An 18470-nucleotide genomic window follows, 5' to 3' on the forward strand; every position below is an offset into this window, starting at 1 on the left:
TTTGTTATTGGTTGATTTCATGATAGCAGCCATTCTTTCTGAGGTGAGGTGGAATCTCAGCATTGTTTTTATTTGCATCTCTTGAATGACCAGTGATGTTGAACATTTTTTCATATGCTTATTTGCTATTTCTACTTCTTTGTCTGAGAAATGTCTGTTCATTTCAGATGCCCATTTTTGGACTGGGTCTTCAAATTTGGAAGATCTGATTTTTTTTAAGCTCTTTATAGATTTGAAACAATAGTCCTTTGTCTGAGAGACAGCTGGTGAAAATTTTTTCCCACATTATAGGTTTTCTCTTCACACTCCTGGTGTGCAAAAGCTTTTTAGTAAGAAGAGATCCCAGTTGTTGATTCTTTGTTCTAGTTCACAGGCAACTGAGGTTTTGTTCATAAAATCTTTTCCTACGCCAATGTCCTCAAGAGTTCTACCCAACCTCTCTTCTATCTGGTTTAGTGTTTCTGTTTTAATACTTAGATCTCTATGCCAGTTTGATTTTAGATTAGTGCATGCTGAGAGATATAGGTCTAGTTTTAATCTTTGGCAAGTTGAAACCCAATTTTTCCAGCACCATTTATTAAAGAGGCTATCTTTCCTCCAGTGAGGGTGTTTGGCTCCTTTGTTGAAAATGAGGTGGCTGAGTGGGTCTGGAGTTGTTTTTGCATCTTCTAATCTGTTCCACTGGTTCTCAGGTCTGTTTCATTGCCAGTACCATGTTGTTTTTATCACAGTAGCTTTGTAGTATAGTTTCAAGTTTGGGATTGTGGTACCCCTGCCATGTCTCTGTTGCCTAGAATAGCTTTTGCTATTCTAGGTCTCTTCTTGTTCCAAATGAATTTTTGGATTGTTTTCTCATGGTCCATGAAGTATGCTGCTGGGATTTCATTTGGGATTGCATTGAATCTATATAGCAGTTTTGGAAGTATGGCCATTTTCACTATGTTGATTCTTCCTACCCAGGAGCAAGGGATGTCTTCCCATTTTCTGATATCATCTTCAGTCTCTCTTTTCATAGTGCTATAGTTTTCAGAGAAGAAGTCTTTGATTTTTTTATTAGATTGATTCCTAGGTATTTCAATTTTTTGGATGCTATTGTGCAATGAATTGTTTGCCCTATTTCTCTCTAGGTGAGTCTGTGGTTCATGTAGAGGAAACCTAATGACTTTAGTGTGTTGACCTTGTATCAAGCTACTCTATTGAATTTGGTTATTAAGTCTAGAAGACTTTTGGTGGAGTTCTTGGGGTCTTCTATATAAAGTATTATGCCATCTGCAAATAATGACAATTTGACTTCTTCATTTCCTGTCTTTATTCCTTTTATTTATTTCTCTTGTCTAATTGCTGTGGCTAATGTTTCCAAGACTATATTGAACAGGAGTGGTGATAGTGGACATCTTTGTCTTGTTCCTCTTTTTAATGTGAAGGATTTCAATTTTTGACCATTTAGTATGATATTGGCTGTTGGTTTTTCATAGATGGGTTTTATCAGATTGAGGTAGAGACCGTCTATTCCAATTAATTTTAGGATTTTATCATAAATGGATGTTGGATTTTGTCAAATGCTTTTTCTACATCTATTGAGATGGTCATGTGGTTTTTGCCCTTCGCTCTATTGATGTAGTGCATTACATTGATTGATTTGTGTATGCTGAACCATGCCAGCACCCCTGGGATGAATCCCACTTGGTCAGCATGTATGATCTTCTTCACTCTATTTGCCAGTATCTTGTTAAGGATTTTTGCATCTATGTTCATTGGTGCGATTGGCCTATAGTTCTCTTTTTCAGTTGGGTCTTTCTCAGCTTTGGGGATCAAGGTGATGGTTGCTTCCAGGAATGAATTTGGAAGTATTGCTTCCCTTTGAATTTCATTGAAGAGTTTAAACAGTAGTGGCAGTAGTTCCTCTCTAAATGTCTTCTAGAATTCAGCAGTGAAGCCATCAGGACCCAGGCTTTTCTTAGATGGTAAGTTTTTAATTATGTTTTCAATTTCATTGATAGATATTCAGTTCTTTAGAATTTTTAGGTCTTATTTATTCAACTTTCATAATTCATATATATCTAAGAATCTGTCCATTTCTTCTGTGTTTTCCATCTTATTGGTGTATAGGTTCTCGAAGTAGGTATTGATGATCCTCTGGATTTCTACTGGGTCTCTTGTAATTTCACCCTTTTCATTCCTAATTGCATGGATTAGGGCCTTTTCTTTCTTTTTCTTGATAAGGTTGGCTAAGGATTTGTCAATTCGGTTTATTCTTTCGAATAACAAACTCTTGGCTTCATTGATTTTTTGTATCGTTCTCTTAGTCTGCATTGCATTGATTTCTGCTCTGATCTTTATAATTTCCTCCCTTGTATGAGCTTTGGGCTTATCTTGCACTTCTTTTTCTAGGAGCTTGAGGTTCAGCTTCAGGTTTTTAAATTGAGCCCCCTTTGTTTTCCTAATATGCGTATTCACTGCTATGAAGTTCCCTCATAAGACTGCTTTCATGTGTTCCATAGATTCTAATTTGTTGTATTGTCATTGTCATTTAATTGTAGGAACTGTCTGATATCTTCTTTAATATCCTCTGTGACTCATTGTTTATTCAGAAATGTGTTGTTCAGTTTCCATGTGTTTATGAAATTCTTGCAGTTTCTTTTGCTCTTGATCTCCAATTGCATCACACTGTGGTCTTATAATATACAGGGGATAATTGCAATTCCCTTGTACTTACTTAAACATGCTCTATGAGTGAGTATGTGGTCTATTTTGGAGAACAACCCACGTGCAGCTTAAAAAAATGTGCATTCTGATTTTGTGTGGTGGACCACGCTGTAAACAGTTTTAAAATTCATTTGTTCCAGAGTTTGATTGAGTTCTAGTATTTCGTTGCTTATTTTTTGTCTAGTTGATCTATCTATTGGTGACAGTTGAGTATTGAGGTCCCCCACTACTATTGTATTAGTGCTTATTTGATTTTTCATGTCTGTTAGTATTTGTTTTATATAGTTGGGCACACTAGTGTTTGGTGCATATATATTTATGATTGTCATCTCTTCCTCTTGGATTGTTCCTTTTACAAGGATGTAGTGTCCCTCTTTGTCTCTCTTAATCAGTGTTGGTTTGAAATCCATAAAGAGGATTATTACTCCTGCTTTTTTTTGGTTCCTGTCCCATGGAGTATTGTTTCCCACCCTTTAACTTTCAGTCTATGAGTTTCTTTTTGAATTAAGTGTGTTTCCTGTATGCAGCATATTGTTGGATCTTGCTTCTTGCCCCAGTCTGCCTGTCTATTTCTTTTTATTGGTGAATTGAAACCATTAACCGTGATGGTTATAACTGATATGTATTGACTTATCATTGTCATGACTATCTTTTTTTTTTTTTGGATTCTCCCCATTTGCTTTAATTTGTTGTCATGCCAGATGGATTCATTCTGCTGGGGTTCCTGGCATTGTGATCCTCATTGTCTTTTCTGAGGATATTGTCTAAATTTTTTTGTTGTGTTGGTTTGGTATCCATGAAATTCCTAAGGTGATCTTTGTCATGAAAGTATCTCATTTCTCCATCAATTTTGAAAGATAGTTTTGTAGCTTACATTAATCTGGGTTGGAGGTTGTTTTTCTTTAGGGCTTGAAATACATCACTCCAAGCTTTTCTTGCCTTGAGGGTTTGTGTTGAGAAGTCTGCTGTGCTTCTGATGGGCTTTCCTTTGTATGTGAGTTGTTTCTTTTCTCTCACTGCTTGTAGAATTTTGTTCTTCTGTTGGGTTTCTGGAATCCTATTATACGCCTATGTGTAGATTTTTTTTTTGATCAAGGCTAGTTGGAGTCTTATATGCCTCACTTCTATATGTCAAGTTGTTTTCCCCTGCTTGGGAAGTTTTCTGCCATCATTTCTGTGAACAGATTTTTTATGTCATCTGCACTCTCTCCTGTTTCATCATTGACTCTGATCAATCTTATGTTATTCTTCTTTGCATCATGTAGCAGCTGCTGGATTGATTTCTTGTGATCCCTTACTATTTTGTAGAAATTTTTCGTTTCCTTGTCACTAACTGCAATCTTATCTTTTGTATCTGAAATTCTGTCATCACATTGGCTCATTCTGCTGTGTAAACTTTCAGTGGAGTTTTTAATCTCTTGGAAATATGTTTGCATCTGTTTTGTGGATTCCATTTGTTTCCTATGTTGGGATTCCATCATGGTCCTCAGCTCCTCTATTATCTGTGTCCTCTCTAAATTTATTAATCACGCCTTGGACTATGGGCATGATCTATGCTGTTATCTGATAAATTATTTCTGATTTCATTTTTTCCAGATCCTCTTTTGTTGCCAGTTCAGGGAGTCCAGGTAGTTGAATATCAGAGTGTTCCATCTCATTTCCCTTTGGGGTTGCTTTAGGTGATCTGGAAGTCTGGTTTGGGGACTCGTTTATGTGTCCTCTCATTTCCCAGGTGGTGGGGTTGTTGTTGGCGCCTGCACAGCTCACCTCCTGGCCAGTGGGGGGGGTGGTGCCATGGTCGGGAAGGCTCCTCCTCAGTGCTGGCGGCAACTCTGCTCCTCAGTGCTGGGGGTGGTCTTCTCATCCATTCTTAAAGCATAGACTCCGTCATAAGGAAAGCAGTGGGGCAAGGACAAGAAAGGAGGCCAGTGCTACTATGAAAAATGTGGTGAGAAGCAGGACTGTGTATTTTGACTCTATAGCTTTGCATTTAAAGACAAGAAAATGTTTTTGTTTCTTCCATAATATCCTTCTATAATCTCATGGCAGACAGTCTCTGTTATCTTGCCCTCAGTTCCTTATTGCCCTCCCACTTCACATCCCGGCAATGTTTCATGGGACATTTGCAATACATGCTCTCTCTCTCTCTTTCTCTGTCTTGGCACTCAGCTTTCACGTTTCAGCAGAGCACATAGTACTACATGTGCCAGGCTTTGTGATGTGATAATAGTAACATCTGCACCAAACTTCACCTCACTTTCATACAGATTGTCCTATGTGATCTCCACACAAACCTTCTGTGTGTGACATGCAATGCTTCATCACTGCCTAGCTGTGTGACCTTAAGCACATTGCTTCATTTCTCCAAGCTTCATTTCCTTAACTGTCAAATGGATATAATAATATCTGCCTTAAATTGTTTTGATAAAAATGGAATGGAATAATATGGCTTCAAGTTTTAGTAAGGAGAGATGCTCACTACATGTTATCAACCTGTAGACAGTGTCTACCTTCAGTGAGAAAACTGAGGCTCAAAAGTAGATTGTGTGCTGTGAAATATTCAAAGTGGAATAAGGGATACAGGGCTGGGTCTTTGCACCCAAGTCCCGTATTTTCTTCAGTGAGAGAATGGAAAGATTTGTTTTTCCTTCTTCCCATGGCATAAACACATTCTCTTCCCCCTCTCCAGGGACAGGGGTATACATGCTTGAAGACACAGACTGGGATCAGGTGTAGGGTGTGGTCACAGCTGTGCCTCCAGAACCTGCATCTGTTATACACCCATGCTCAGGCGTGCATGCGCTCTGCCTGTGTACAGCACACACTTCCTGTCTCCAGGATCACTGCCCCAGCAACGGTGGAATCAGAGTTATACATGAAATGCTCCATTTAATTCTGGAATAAGTAAACTGCTCACAGGAGAGGACTGTATACAGTGGTCCCAAGAGAAATGTACAAAGATTTCCTATAAACCGTCTTTCTTGGATTGGCTTCCAAGGAGCGTAACTTATATGTTGTCATTTCTGGTGAACTTATTTGCCCTCTATGTACTCTTTATACAAAATAGTTTTGATTGAATAAATTTTCGTGGGGTTTTTTTTTTTTGGTACCAGAGATCGAACTTGGGACCTTGCACTTGTGAGGCAGGCAGTAGAACCACTGAGCTAAATCCCTGGCTCTTGAATTTTCATTATTAAAACAAAAGTTAAGAAATAGTTCTCCTGACAAGCAAGTCAAGACACATATGCACAAATTAACTTAGGTGTTCATTAAAAATTGTGTTTTTCTCTTCATAAAATGTCCAAGTCTTTGGGTCCTCATGACAAAGAAAAATAAAGGCAGTTTAAAAGTAGAGTCAAAGTAAACTCCTTAGAATACAAAGCCAAACTTTTCCAGCAGTTTCACTGAGTCACTTCTCAGGTCATGAGGAAGACGGTCTGTTGCCCAAATGGTCTCTCCCTCTCTCAGTATTGCAGGACACTATTTTGGGCTAATGAACAAAGACGGTACATTAGGTAGGCTCCACTGACTTGGTAGGCTGGGATTTACAACAAGGGATTTCACTGTGTAGGTCTTGTATACCTGATTAAAACTTTCATTCACCTTCCTGTCATGCTCACATGCTACACTTCTGTAATTTTCCTTCCATGTGTCATTCTGAGATCCTAACTAACACGTGTAACACTGTCCTCCCACACTTACTGATCACTTGCTGTTCTCACCTTCAGCTCATCTGGGAAGGATAAAAGCTCAGACCACATTGGGAATAGGCAGCTTTTCCACCCACATTGGCCATCAGATGACTTCCTCCTCTGGTTACATTTTGTTTGGTTTGGTTTTAATGTTGATTCCAGAAGTTTACAAATAGCCTCTTAGTTTGTTTATAGAGAGAAATATATTGGTTTGAATAAAGTAGGTAGATAGCTAGAATGTTCAAATGCTGCTTTTGGAGTTATTCTTTGTCATTATCATGGTCATTATGAAAAGCATGTATTATGCACCTGTGATTTGGACAAAGGGACCTGAATTAATCCTTGAGGAAAACGAGAGAGATATCTGCAGCAGCCCTACATTGCCTCTGCTTGATCCCAGTATGGGAATGACAAAGAACAGACAAATTAGCTAACAAATATTGAATAAAACATAAAATAAATATTTTTTGCCTGAGGACCAAAGATATTGTGGGGAAAAGTATACGCACAAAGATGGCTAAGTGCCCCTTACTAACTCTGCCCCATCTAAGCAGGTCCATGGAGCAGTTCCAAGAACAACATACCTAGGAAAAGAATCTGCAAAACAAAATCAGGGGAGCATTTCTTTCAAGAGAAGTTCCGCAGCAGACACCTGGGAGGGTCAGGAAGCTGTCTGGCAACATTTGTACAATTGCGTCATGTAGCTGTCTGCTGAATCTGGACCAAGTTAAAGGGAGTGAAGCCATATTTAATTTCTGATGACACTGAACTGTCAGAAGGAGTAGTACCAAAAAAAGAGAGAAGTGACTTATCTAAAATCTATAAATTGCATTTCATGTTCATTTATCACTTCAAGAAAAGCAGATCAAGTTGTCCCGTCTCCCGCAGTGGAGCGAAGTACCTGCATGGTGGTGAGGGCAGGTGCTGGGCCCCCCTATTGATTATAGAAAACAGCTCACTGAGGACGCTGTCAGCTCGCATCTGCTGCCCTCCAGGTCACAGGCAGGAATATTCACTGCAGAATCGTATTTTTTTAAATTAATTTTATGGGTACAATTTAAATAGAAATAAAGATCACATCCATCTAAGGAAATTTGTACCTGTACATGGTGTTTCTTAAGTCCTCTTTTTCTCCCAGTCCCCTCCCCTCCTTGTTTTCAAAAGCTTTGTTTCCATTTTTCCGCTTCTCTTGACTTTATGATATTTTCATGGGAGTGAACAGTGTCTCCTATCTTCCTGGCTTGCTTCAGTATTCCTTTGCTTCCTCCCTTGTGCTTTATCTCCTGCCCTCTCCTCCAGTTTCCCAAAGCCGGGGTAATCATCCTTTGCCCTCCAGCCTTGCCTCTACTATATTTCTCCTCACTTATTTCTCTGTTTTGTCTCCTATACCTCTTAAATTTCCCTCCTCCAGGATAAAATCACTCTGCCAAAGGGTACCTCACTACATACAAGCTCCTAGTTTATGTTGGATTTTGTTTTACCACGCTAGAGCTTGCTAATATGGTTAAATGTTCCAAACTAATAGGGACCACAGTTTGTCAGTTGCTAGGCTGTGTTAGACGCTACTGATACTGCTAATGCACTGCTTTGTTCAGGATATTATACCTGTTGTAATCAGTTGTTCTCCATTGTATGACAACTTTTTTTGGTACTGGGGATTGAACTCAAGACCTTGTGCTTGCAAGACAGGCGCCAGAACCACTGAGCTAAATCCCTGGCCCTGTACGACAATGTTTTGATTGTCTGGGTTCACAACTACCACCATTGTCCAGTACCTCCAAGGCACAGAAAGAGCGGTTCTCAGCACCTCTGGGCTGGTCTGAGCAGAGCTAATTGCTGCTCTTAAATGTCATGTCCCCCTCTTGGCTTTACTCTCCCCATTTCCAAGTAGAACAGTACGAATTTATCCAAGAGGACTTGGACTCTCAGTGTTGCAGGGTCCCTGGCTGCGTTCAGAACGAAGTGGGAATGAAAGGGTTTTCTCTTTCTTTTATTCATGTATTCACTGACAAAGATATGTGGGCCTGCTAAGGAACAAGGTTTTGTTCCGGGCAGGGACCTCTGCTTTGAGACAGTTTACCGTAGGAAATGTGCAGGGCTTGGGTTGGTGCCTTTTCCAGAGTCCTTTCAAACTCACACTTAGATCATGCTGCAGAATAGAGGAAAAAATGCAGCAAAACATCACTTAGGTGAAGGCATAGCAAGAGGCACAGCGGGTAGAGAGCCACCCTAATCTGGCAGAAACACTGAGGACTGGCCATTGTTTAAAAGATGTTATCTGTCATCTTTGAAGAGTGGTTACTACCTTGCATTTACCATTTTGAAAACATAACCCTGTAGAACACCTTGAGAAGATTTGACTTATTCATTTACAAAAATACACTACATGTATCTAAAGACAGAAATACATTTGTTATTTTCCCCACGTAGGCCAAGCCCTTTCTATTTAGATCTTGCTAAATGTTTAACCTGACAGAGTTAGAAAGAATCAATTTTTCTTTTGTTTTGAATTCTACTAGAGGTCTTGAAAAGTTGTTTGCCCAATGGAAAATGGCTGAAAAAAAATGAATCCGTATTGTCCCGTTTGTTTTGAGCAAATCTGAGCAGAATGTTACAAGAAGAACCTCGGGAATGTTTGCAGTACAGATATACCTGTCACGCTGGCGCTGAAGTTTCCTGCACTTTTTCATCATTTCCAGAATGGCAGATTTTCAAATGGAGGGTTTCAGATGAATGCTGTATAGGAAAGGCAGAATTTTGTTTTGCCTATTCTCATCCCTCCAAAGCCACCTAAAAGCATTTTTTTTATATAATATTAAGTAGCTGGATTTTCAAAAATAGTTGCATTATTCAACTACTTTCACTCAGTGTCACCAGGATGCAAAATATCTTATACAGTCTGATGACATAGAGTATAAAGGAGTGTCATAAATATGTTTTTAAAAATAAATATAAATGAATTTGATTTGGGGACATTCTGTACACCTACTTTTAATTTTATTTTTATGATATAGTCTGCCAGGACAAGCAGGTATGAAATTTATTCTCATGGGAAGAGAAGAAAGCAGTATTCTGGTTAACAGAGACCTACAAAATCAGAAGGGGAAAAGCATTGCCTTGCCTGAGACAGTAGTTACCCCATAAAATCGAGCCTCTTCCTGTTATCATGGAAATTACATTTGGAAATACTGCAAAAGGTTGTTACACATTATTGTTAACTGTGGCTAGAAACACAAAGCAATATGCTCATTTAGTGGCTTATTTGTTGTTTGAAAAATGAGTTTTTATGTGCCATAAATGTGAAACCACCTGGAAATACTTCCATGGATTTAGTAGTCTAGACGTCCTTGCTTAATACATACACCAGATTTTAATGAAAGCGCGTGAGTTTGTGCTGAGCACATGACCTCCTTGTCACTCATGCTGTGCGGGAAGCTCTCTGCTGGGTCGGTGTGAGACAGAGGGATGCAGAGCTCTGAGGATTCATGGGTGGTGGGCAGTGTCTTCACTGGAATGCGCTACGGTTCGTCTCCAGTTCCCTCTGTGCTTCCTGTCCTGTCCCAAGTACACCTGCCAGCCCTCGTGTTCCTCTCATCCCATGGCTTCCCCTTGTCTTCTTCAAGCACAGGTTGGACGAACTGCAGGGAACCTTAAATTTGTCCTGGATAAAATGATCAGGTGTCAGGCAGAGCGTGCCTGGTGGCCAGCACTCACACCGCCCGTGGTGACAGGCCCCCACTTTCAAGGATGACACTGACTATTCTGAAGTCTCGGTTGATTGCCTCCAAATCCTAGGAGCCCTCGTGTATCAGCCTGCGCTCCACTCATCTGTGTCATAGCCCCTCTCTCTCTTTGTCCTATAACTGCTGCATCCTCTACTGGTAATCTTTAAACTCTGGGCTGCAGTAATTTCTCTTCATATAACCACACATTAAACACATCATTCATGCTTCTCCGAGCCAAACTCAGAGAGTGGCAGTTAATAAGTTGATGGGGAAGAAGTCAGTGGATAGCATTAAGGCCACTATCTGGAGATATTAAGTGTGCCCATGAACAGAGCAAAGGGAGACCCAGGGAGAATGGAGAATGAGGTGCTGTGCTGCACCACACATTCCTGCAGGCATGAAATAAAAGAACAAGGTCCAGTGTTCAGGCCAGCAGCCCTTCTGTTCACAGTGCTCTGGCCAGGAGTGGTCATCACCATGGAAGAGTGCAAAGCATCTGCAACCTAAGAGTTTTCACATATTTATAACTCATATGGACTGAAGGACGTCCAGCAACCCTTTCTGTGGAACTTCCATTCCTGTCTTCACAGATTGCTTTTCCTGAGTCCACAGGACTACTCTGAAAACTCTTTTTATTCATTCAGTCAATTATTCATTTATTTGTGCGATATTTAGTGGCTGTGTACTGCACGCTGGACCTGAGTGTGGCTGTTGGGAAAATACGTGTGAAGAAGCAGACGCACGCTGCCTGCTATTCTCGTGGAGCTCGGGTTCTGGTAGAGGCCATGTCGACAAGAAGCAGCATAAATAATAAAGTGACAGTGCTTCAGGAGGCGATAAAGGCAGTGAGATGTGCATAAAGCCTGTGGCACCCTGCCTTGGGAAGGTTTCAGGAGTCCTGGCTGTGGATCAAGACTCATGAAGTCAGGCTGAAGGTGGGAGGACATGAGACAGTACTGCTGTCCTGGAGCACAGGGTGTGAGGTACAAAGGGAACAAAACGGGGTCCATCCTCTTCTGTGTCCTCCCTTCCCTCAGCAGGTGTGACGTTCTTGCTCTTTCATGTCCCCAAGTAGTGCATAGACAAGGCACAGTGTGCGTGAGGCTCAGGGTAAGGGACAATAGGAAATGTGCTACATTAGGGAAATAATTTGGAAAAAGCACACATGCAGGGCAGGAAACTAAAGAGGAGGAGAGAAAGCAGTGCTGTGCTTCCTACTCATTCCTTGAAAATCCTCCTTTGCTTTTAATGTCTTGGTGAAAATGGTTTGGCGACTTTGGTCTCAGACAGGAGACAACACAGGACAGTGAGTCCTTGCTAGGCTGAGCCTTCCCGGCCTGCCCTTTAACTCTCATCAAAATGTCTGCTCATCTTCGAGTTCTGTCAAAGCTCAGCTTTCTGTTGTTTTCTTTCCCCCGTGTTTGTTACCGCAGATCATGCTGCTCACAGACCCAGAGATTGAGAGCAGCGTATTGATCAGCTCCGACGAAGGGGCCACCTATCAGAAGTACCGGCTGAACTTCTACATTCAGAGCCTGCTCTTCCACCCGAAACAGGAAGACTGGATTCTGGCCTACAGTCAGGACCAGAAGGTGAGCGCTTCCTGGCTCCGTGTGCTGGTGAACAGCTCTCGGGAAAGGCCCACAAGTGGCTTGTGTCTGCATCGCACTTCAGTGCCGCTCTCTGCTTTGAGAAGCTCTCTGAACCCATGCCGGTGGGAGGCGGGAGCAGAGGAGCTCAGTTTGGTGCTTGAGCCGTGTGACTGTCTGAAAGAACACACAGAGTAACAGACACTAAGTAGGACCTTCTAAGCCCGTTGTTGACAGGATTCTGTGCTGGACAGCTTTCTGTCACTAAAACAAATACCCGAGATTCACCTTATGGAGAGGAAAAGTTTACTCTGGCTCACGATTCTGGAGTCGCTGCTTCATGACTGAGTGGCCCATGCTTTGGGCCTCTCCGGAGGCAGCACCCGTGGCAGGCAGCGTGGCAGAGCAAAGGCACTCACCTCCTCAGCCAGGAAACAGGCAAGAGAGAGGGCAGGCCAGGGCCTCACAGTGCCCTTCAGGGCTCCCCAGTGACTCCACGATCTCCCAGGGGAACTCACCTCCTCGAAGTCCACAGAGCCACCCCTTAGAGTCCACTGGGGCTGAAACCTTCGACACATGCACTTTTCAATGACACTGAAATCCAAACTGTAGCGGGTGCCTTGGGCTCCCAGGAGCCACCGGCCTCCATGGAATCTGAGACTGTTTTATGTGTGTGGCTGAGTCACTTTTCTTGCTGAAGGACCCATAAATTTGCTCAGACGCTAAGAGGGAAGCATGCACCCCACATCGTTAGGAACACCAACAAAGGCCTTGTTAAAAGTGAGAACAGTAATAACGTGTGCACAGGTAACCTCATTCAGAACAGATATCTCAGCATTTTCTTCTGTGGGTGGTAAGGTTGAAGGAAATGCCCACTCATTAAGAAAACATCGGAATAGTTTATGCTGTTACATGTGTGCACGTGTGTCCCATAAATGTCATACTGTATGGCATGTGCTATGTACTACAAATGCACTATCAAAATTATAGCCCCTGCTTTCAGAAGTTACAGTCTTAGAATCTAAAACTAGCAATGGCCAATTAAATTTAATAAAAAACAGCATGTGTTTGGGAAAATGTGAGAAAACTGTAGCCATAAAAGCAAATAGGCAAACAGGTGAAATATTGGAATGCTCTTTGTGAAATGCATTATTCATTGAATTCATTCTGAGAGTTCTCAGAGCAATTGTGTCTTAGAAATTACACATATTTAAGAAATCCTGGACTTACATGTGCACAGGCTGATACCCATGTAGGGGGTTCTCCCTCCAGGCAGGAGTGGTGTAAGCAAATTGTCAAGGTCTCTACTGACACGAGCATTTTGGAGGAAGCAAATTAACATTTTAGGATTGGAGTTTTAGTCACACTCTCATTACTGCCAAATAAAATGCACATTAAGCCTAAAACCAGAAAAGATTTACAACTAGTAGTTTTTTCCTCTTGAGCAGCCTGGCTACTCTTTTAGAAGAATGTACAATTTTGTTCCTGGAGTCAGGCCACAGCACATCTAGTTCTCAGAAGTGAGCACTGAGCAGCTCAGAAAGGGAGTATTGATCGTCTCCTCTTCTGGGTTATTGAATTCTGTTCAACAGTTGGTTAATTTTTTCCCCTGATGCCAGAAGCACTGTGAAGACCAGATTGGCCTGGCTAAGAGAGAACCCTGGATCTCTGCAGTTCTGCTAGAGGAAATGCCCCAGATGTAACCTTCCGTGTTCCAGCCTTCACAGAGTGCCTTTTGCAAGCATGTGGCAGAGTGGACCTCCGTGGAGCGGGTCGTGTCCCCAGCTTAACCATCTGCAGCGAGCAATACTCAGTGTCAGCTTCCTTGCCACAGAATGTGTTGTATGGAAAATTAGAATCACAGGTGCATTTCCAGTGTAATTTACAAAAGTCACATTAGACTGTGCATCCATCCAGTGTAGACCCTGGAAGGTTGCAACACTGGTATAAAATAACTGTAACAAAGTGCTTTCAATCTATTTTGAGATAGAAAATTAATACATATGCTTTCACGAATAATTCGAGAGAGGCTAAAAGGTCAGCATTCTCACTGATGTACAATGGTTACATATCAGAGTGGCTCCATGAATTGCATGAAATCGGTTGAAAGTTCAGGAGATGGAGATCTAACCATCTATTAACCCAGAGTCCTGTGAAGTTACTTTACCTGCACCTGGGTAAATACAGCAGATTCCTGTTGGAGCAGGCAGCAGAATGCTTTATAAAAAGAATGTTATAAACAATCCTATAAAGTTGGGGAAATGTTTACTGATGCCAAATTTTGGGTTTGACTAAAATTAAAATTTGATCAAGCTAATTATACACACGCTTTTGGAATCCTGTATTGATTAGCTTTTCTCTTTTGATAATTGGGCAAAATAAGCTGGTTTTCCTAAATAGGAGCATGGGTCATTGAAATGCTGTGTGGGGGACCACTTAAAGGGCTAAGCAGTGTTAGGATAATGATGAATTGTGGCATTGTAAGGTCAAAGGCAGGGAGAGCAGGTAGCATGGTACTACAGTTGCTCTGGCATCAAATGCCAGGGATCTGGACCAAAAGTGATCTTCAGTGACCACAGACCCAGTGAGTCCTGACATTTTAAAACTAGAAGAAGCCTTAGAAGTCTTTATTCTATAGGATGCCAAGGATCCAAAAATTGGAGAGGTTAATAAATTTTCTCAAAGGGAAAACCACTACTTGGTTTTCATGTGTGAATATTTTCTGAATGGAGCAAACCCTTTGTGAGACTTGGCGGGGTTCTTACTTTTAAGGGTGGTATTTTGAAGTGAAGAGGTGAATAGGAGCCAGACTTTCTGCAGGTCCCTCCATTTCCTCAATGAAGCTGGAGCTGGGGTAGGAACAAGATAAACTGATGATGCAAGTAGGCACCTGGGAAGTCTCATGTCTCAGACCTGAATCCAGAATGAGAAGGGGGCACTAGCTGGACACACGGAGCTGAACGGGGGATGAGTTGCTGAAGCCGAGTGGAGGGGGCTGTGGCCCCTTTTGAGGGAGGGTCAGTGCCATGGAATGACAGCTGGCAGTCGTCATGGACTGTGGGGCTCTTAGGGCTGAGGAGGTACAGCTGTGGGCACCAGGAGGGGCCGTCTGTGTTGTCCCACCTCTAGTTGTGTTTGTCCAAGAAGGGGAGGTGTTTCTTCTTTCAAGGAAGTACTGTTTGCCAGTTTGTCTTGACAACTGCTAGTGCTACTGCTGCAGAACTGCCGATGGGCAGGGATCATAGTGTCTGTGCTAGCATTCAGTCTTCCGGTGCTGTTTCACATCAACCCTGGTGTCCAGAAGTGATGGTGTCATCTCTAAGAAAACACCTAGTTGAGGTGGCACTTCCTCCGGAACTTACTTAGGAGCAGTCTTTCTCTTCGCTTCCCACATCTGCTGTCTTCCTTGTCTTTTAAGATGGACTTTACTCTTGTGAACCCACAGGCACTTCCCCTCACTTCCATGACATGGCTTCCTCATGACCTCAGTGAATGAGACAGTTGAGGTCCTGAGGACAAAATTTAGATCTCTAACTTGGAAAAGCCCAGAACGGGGCCAGGGATTTAGCTCAGTGGTTCCACCTCCTGCCTTGCAAGCGCAAGGACCCGAGTTCGATCCCTGGTACCAAAAAAAACAAAAACAAAAACAAAAAAGCCCAGAATGACTGCAGTGCTCACAGTGTTTCATCTCGAACGTCTGAGCAGAGAGTGGAGGCTTTTTGATGTAAGCATTACAAGGGACTCAAAGACTTTCCTTGATCAGCCCATCTGGTCTGGAATAGTTTTACTGGCTATCAGTTCCATGGGAGGCCAGGTTAGGGGTAAAAAAGTGGTATTTCAGAAAATCATGATGCTTTAATAATTTAACCCTTTGTTTTTACTTAGAAGGAGAGATGTTATACTCAGTAACTAAGGGGTTGGGTTAGTAGGGTTTTCCAAAGGAAAACAACCTATGGCAGGGGAGGTGTTATGAGAAATAAATGGCTCAGGTAACTGTGAAAGCTGAAAGTACGGTACCAAGATCAACCATCTGCAAGCTGGAAGACCCGATATCCAATACCGCAGTTCCATCTAAGTCCAGATACCTTGGAATGAAGCAAGCACAGGCTTGCAGCTTATGATTTAAGTCCTTGTCAAAGTCCAAAGGCTCAAGACCTAGAAATGTCCAAGTGTGAGGGCAGGAGGAATTGGATGTCTCACCTCAAGAAGAGAGAAATTCACCCTTCTGCCTCCTGAAGTGATTGGATGATGCGCACCCACATGGGGGTGGTAGGCCTTCTCAGTGTTGATTCAGACATGAATCTTTCAAGAGACAGCCTCCAGACTTGCTCAGAAATCAAGGTGAACCAGCTACGTAGACATCCCTCAGCCTGTCCAGCTTGACAAGTACAATCGGGAATTAAATGCTGTCTTGAATGGGTTGTGGTTATGGAGGCACCCCAAAACGACTGAAGGCTGAAGCATGGATTCTTTTCCCGTTGAAGTTGTCAAAGAAGCAGCCTGTTACTTCGAAAGCCCTGCAGTAGGACTGAGCTAGGCTAGAAATCGAGCCAGACTCCTTGACATCTGCAGGGTCTCTGTGAGACAACGCCTTCAGACAGCCCTCAACAGCCCCACCCAAAGAATGTTATAGATATTATAGAAATCGCAAGTAAAATAGGCGAGGCATGATGATTATAAAAAACACCTCCGACTGTGAATGACTCTGGACAATACGAAGATTTCCATGACCTTAAAGGAGCGCGAGGAAATTGCTCCTTTTTCTTTATACTGTCTATTTCTGTGACGTAAGCGGTAGGTAAACCAAACATTCTGCTTTTTGCTGTTTGTTTGTTTGTTTGTTTGATTGATTTTTGGAAATGGACCTGACAGGAGAGAAACACTCCGTCCTTTACTTCATTGCTAATTTTCCCCGACATTCTCACCTCGATACGGGAAACCACCCAAGGAAGGCTTAGCAGCAGCGGAGTCTGCCAGATCACATCTTTATTTTGATTTGGCAATAAACTAGTGTACAAACTGTGCTATAAAACATTGCCTCCAACGGCATCTCTCAGTCTGTCTTAAACACCTCACCAAACATGATGTGTTGGGAAACATTTAAAATGAGCGAAAACAAAGAGCAGATGTGACTGTAAGGAAAAAATGCAGGAGAAAAGTACAAAAATATGCCTGTACCTCCGCTCTGCGGAGCATGCTGGGTGCTGGCTCTTGGCATTTGTTAGTGCCTGCCCTGGCGGAGAGACTTGCAAAGGAGCATGCAGTGCTGTGAACCAACGGGACCACTGCTCGCATGCAGGCTGCTGCGAGGCTCTGAGGAGAGGTCCCTGTGGCTGGCATCCGGCAGCTGGGAGGAGGTCCGCTGCCCCTGACTGTCAGCAGGGGGCTGCTTCGCTCTGTGCCTGGTGCCACTTCTCCCCACCCTGTGGACATTTAAGACCGCGTAACCCAGGAGCCCTGTTCCTACAGAGACGGGCAGGAAGAAAAACTGGACAACACAGGCAGGGCTGGGGAGCAGACTGATGGCAGGAGCTCTCTTTACTTTTCCAGTGCTGGGGATGGAGCCCGGGTCTCATGTGAAGTCCTCAGTTGCTCAGGCTGAGCTGGATCCAGCTGGTCCTGCGCCAGCACCCCGGAGCTGGGGCGAGGCTGTGACACTCCTCAGGCTCAGTCAGAAGTGGGGAGCGAGTGGCGTGGAGCTCCGGCTGCCGTTCTGTCCAGGGAGTGTGTGCACCGGGTCCAGACCCGCAGGTGTGTTTGAGGGTGTGAGACTGCTTCCTTTTCAGTGTGGTGTTTTCTTGGTTTTTAGTGTTTACAGCTAAATCAAAGATTAAAAAGGAACACCGTGGAAATCAAGTCATTGGCTGTCCTGCACTGGCCTCCCAGATCACTTGCTCTTGCCTTCCATCATTCTCATTATCTGTGTTTTTTCTCTATCAATTTTATTTCAGGAGACGGTATATTGTTTTGTGCTTTAAAAAAATAATAATTACATTCAGATGAATGACCAGTTCTTTGGAGGGAGGACGAAGCAGGGCAGTCTTTGTTTTGTGGAAGTTTTAGAATATTCACAAATTCACATTCTCACTTATTTTGAAGCTCGACCAGACAGCAGTCCACATGATGCCATGTAGGAAATCCCCTTCATTCCCAACCTTTTGTAAATTCCAATGAATCACAGTTTATCCAAAAAACTGGAAAATATTATGTTCAGCATATTGGAGTCACCATTAACATTTTGTGACGTACTTTTCACATGCATGCAAAACCAAAATGTGTTTTATAGGGAAGAAATGCATTTTGATAAACAAGGTTCTGTCCACAAATGACAGAGACACTGAAGATGAACAGTTGGAATCACCTATAGGAATGAAGGCAGACTAATTGTATTAATCAGCTTTTTGTTTCTGGGAGAAATACTTGACACTTGAAACTGAAAGGAGGGGAGGCTTATTTGGGCTCACGATTTCAGAGGGTTGAGTCTGTTTTTGGTCGGCTCCAGGGTAGAAGCCTGATGCCAAAAGGATGAGGCAGAAGAAAGCTACTCACAGTGTTTGAAAGGCGAAGAGCCCAAGTGAAAGGGCACAGATATTTTCCCAAGGTCACAGCCCCATGACCACACAGGCACCCCCAGAGGTGTGCTTTACTCGTTTTCTAGGTCATCTCAAGCCAAAATGTTGGCAATCAAGATGAACTGTCACACTAACTTTGAATTAGAACCACATGAAAGATAAATAAATGAGTCTGATGCTGGCAGG

General features: G+C 42.7%; 1 protein-coding gene across 7 annotated transcripts in view; it reads left to right on the forward strand.

Annotated features, from left to right (window-relative positions):
- The window catches only part of Sorcs1 (sortilin related VPS10 domain containing receptor 1), a 470258-nt gene that overhangs the window by 293160 nt on the left and 158628 nt on the right, over positions 1-18470 (forward strand). For all 7 annotated transcript variants that reach the window (XM_021245560.2, XM_087185724.1, XM_013066085.3 and 4 more), the window contains exon 4: positions 11557-11715. In XM_021245560.2, coding sequence (XP_021101219.2) covers positions 11557-11715 — 159 coding nt within the window. The remainder of the gene's footprint in view (positions 1-11556; positions 11716-18470) is intronic.

This window comes from Heterocephalus glaber, unplaced genomic scaffold (genome assembly GCF_053883595.1).
Source record: "Heterocephalus glaber isolate CG9 unplaced genomic scaffold, H.glaber_assembly_v1.0 deba00001498, whole genome shotgun sequence".
NCBI classification, from domain to species: Eukaryota; Metazoa; Chordata; class Mammalia; order Rodentia; family Bathyergidae; genus Heterocephalus; species Heterocephalus glaber.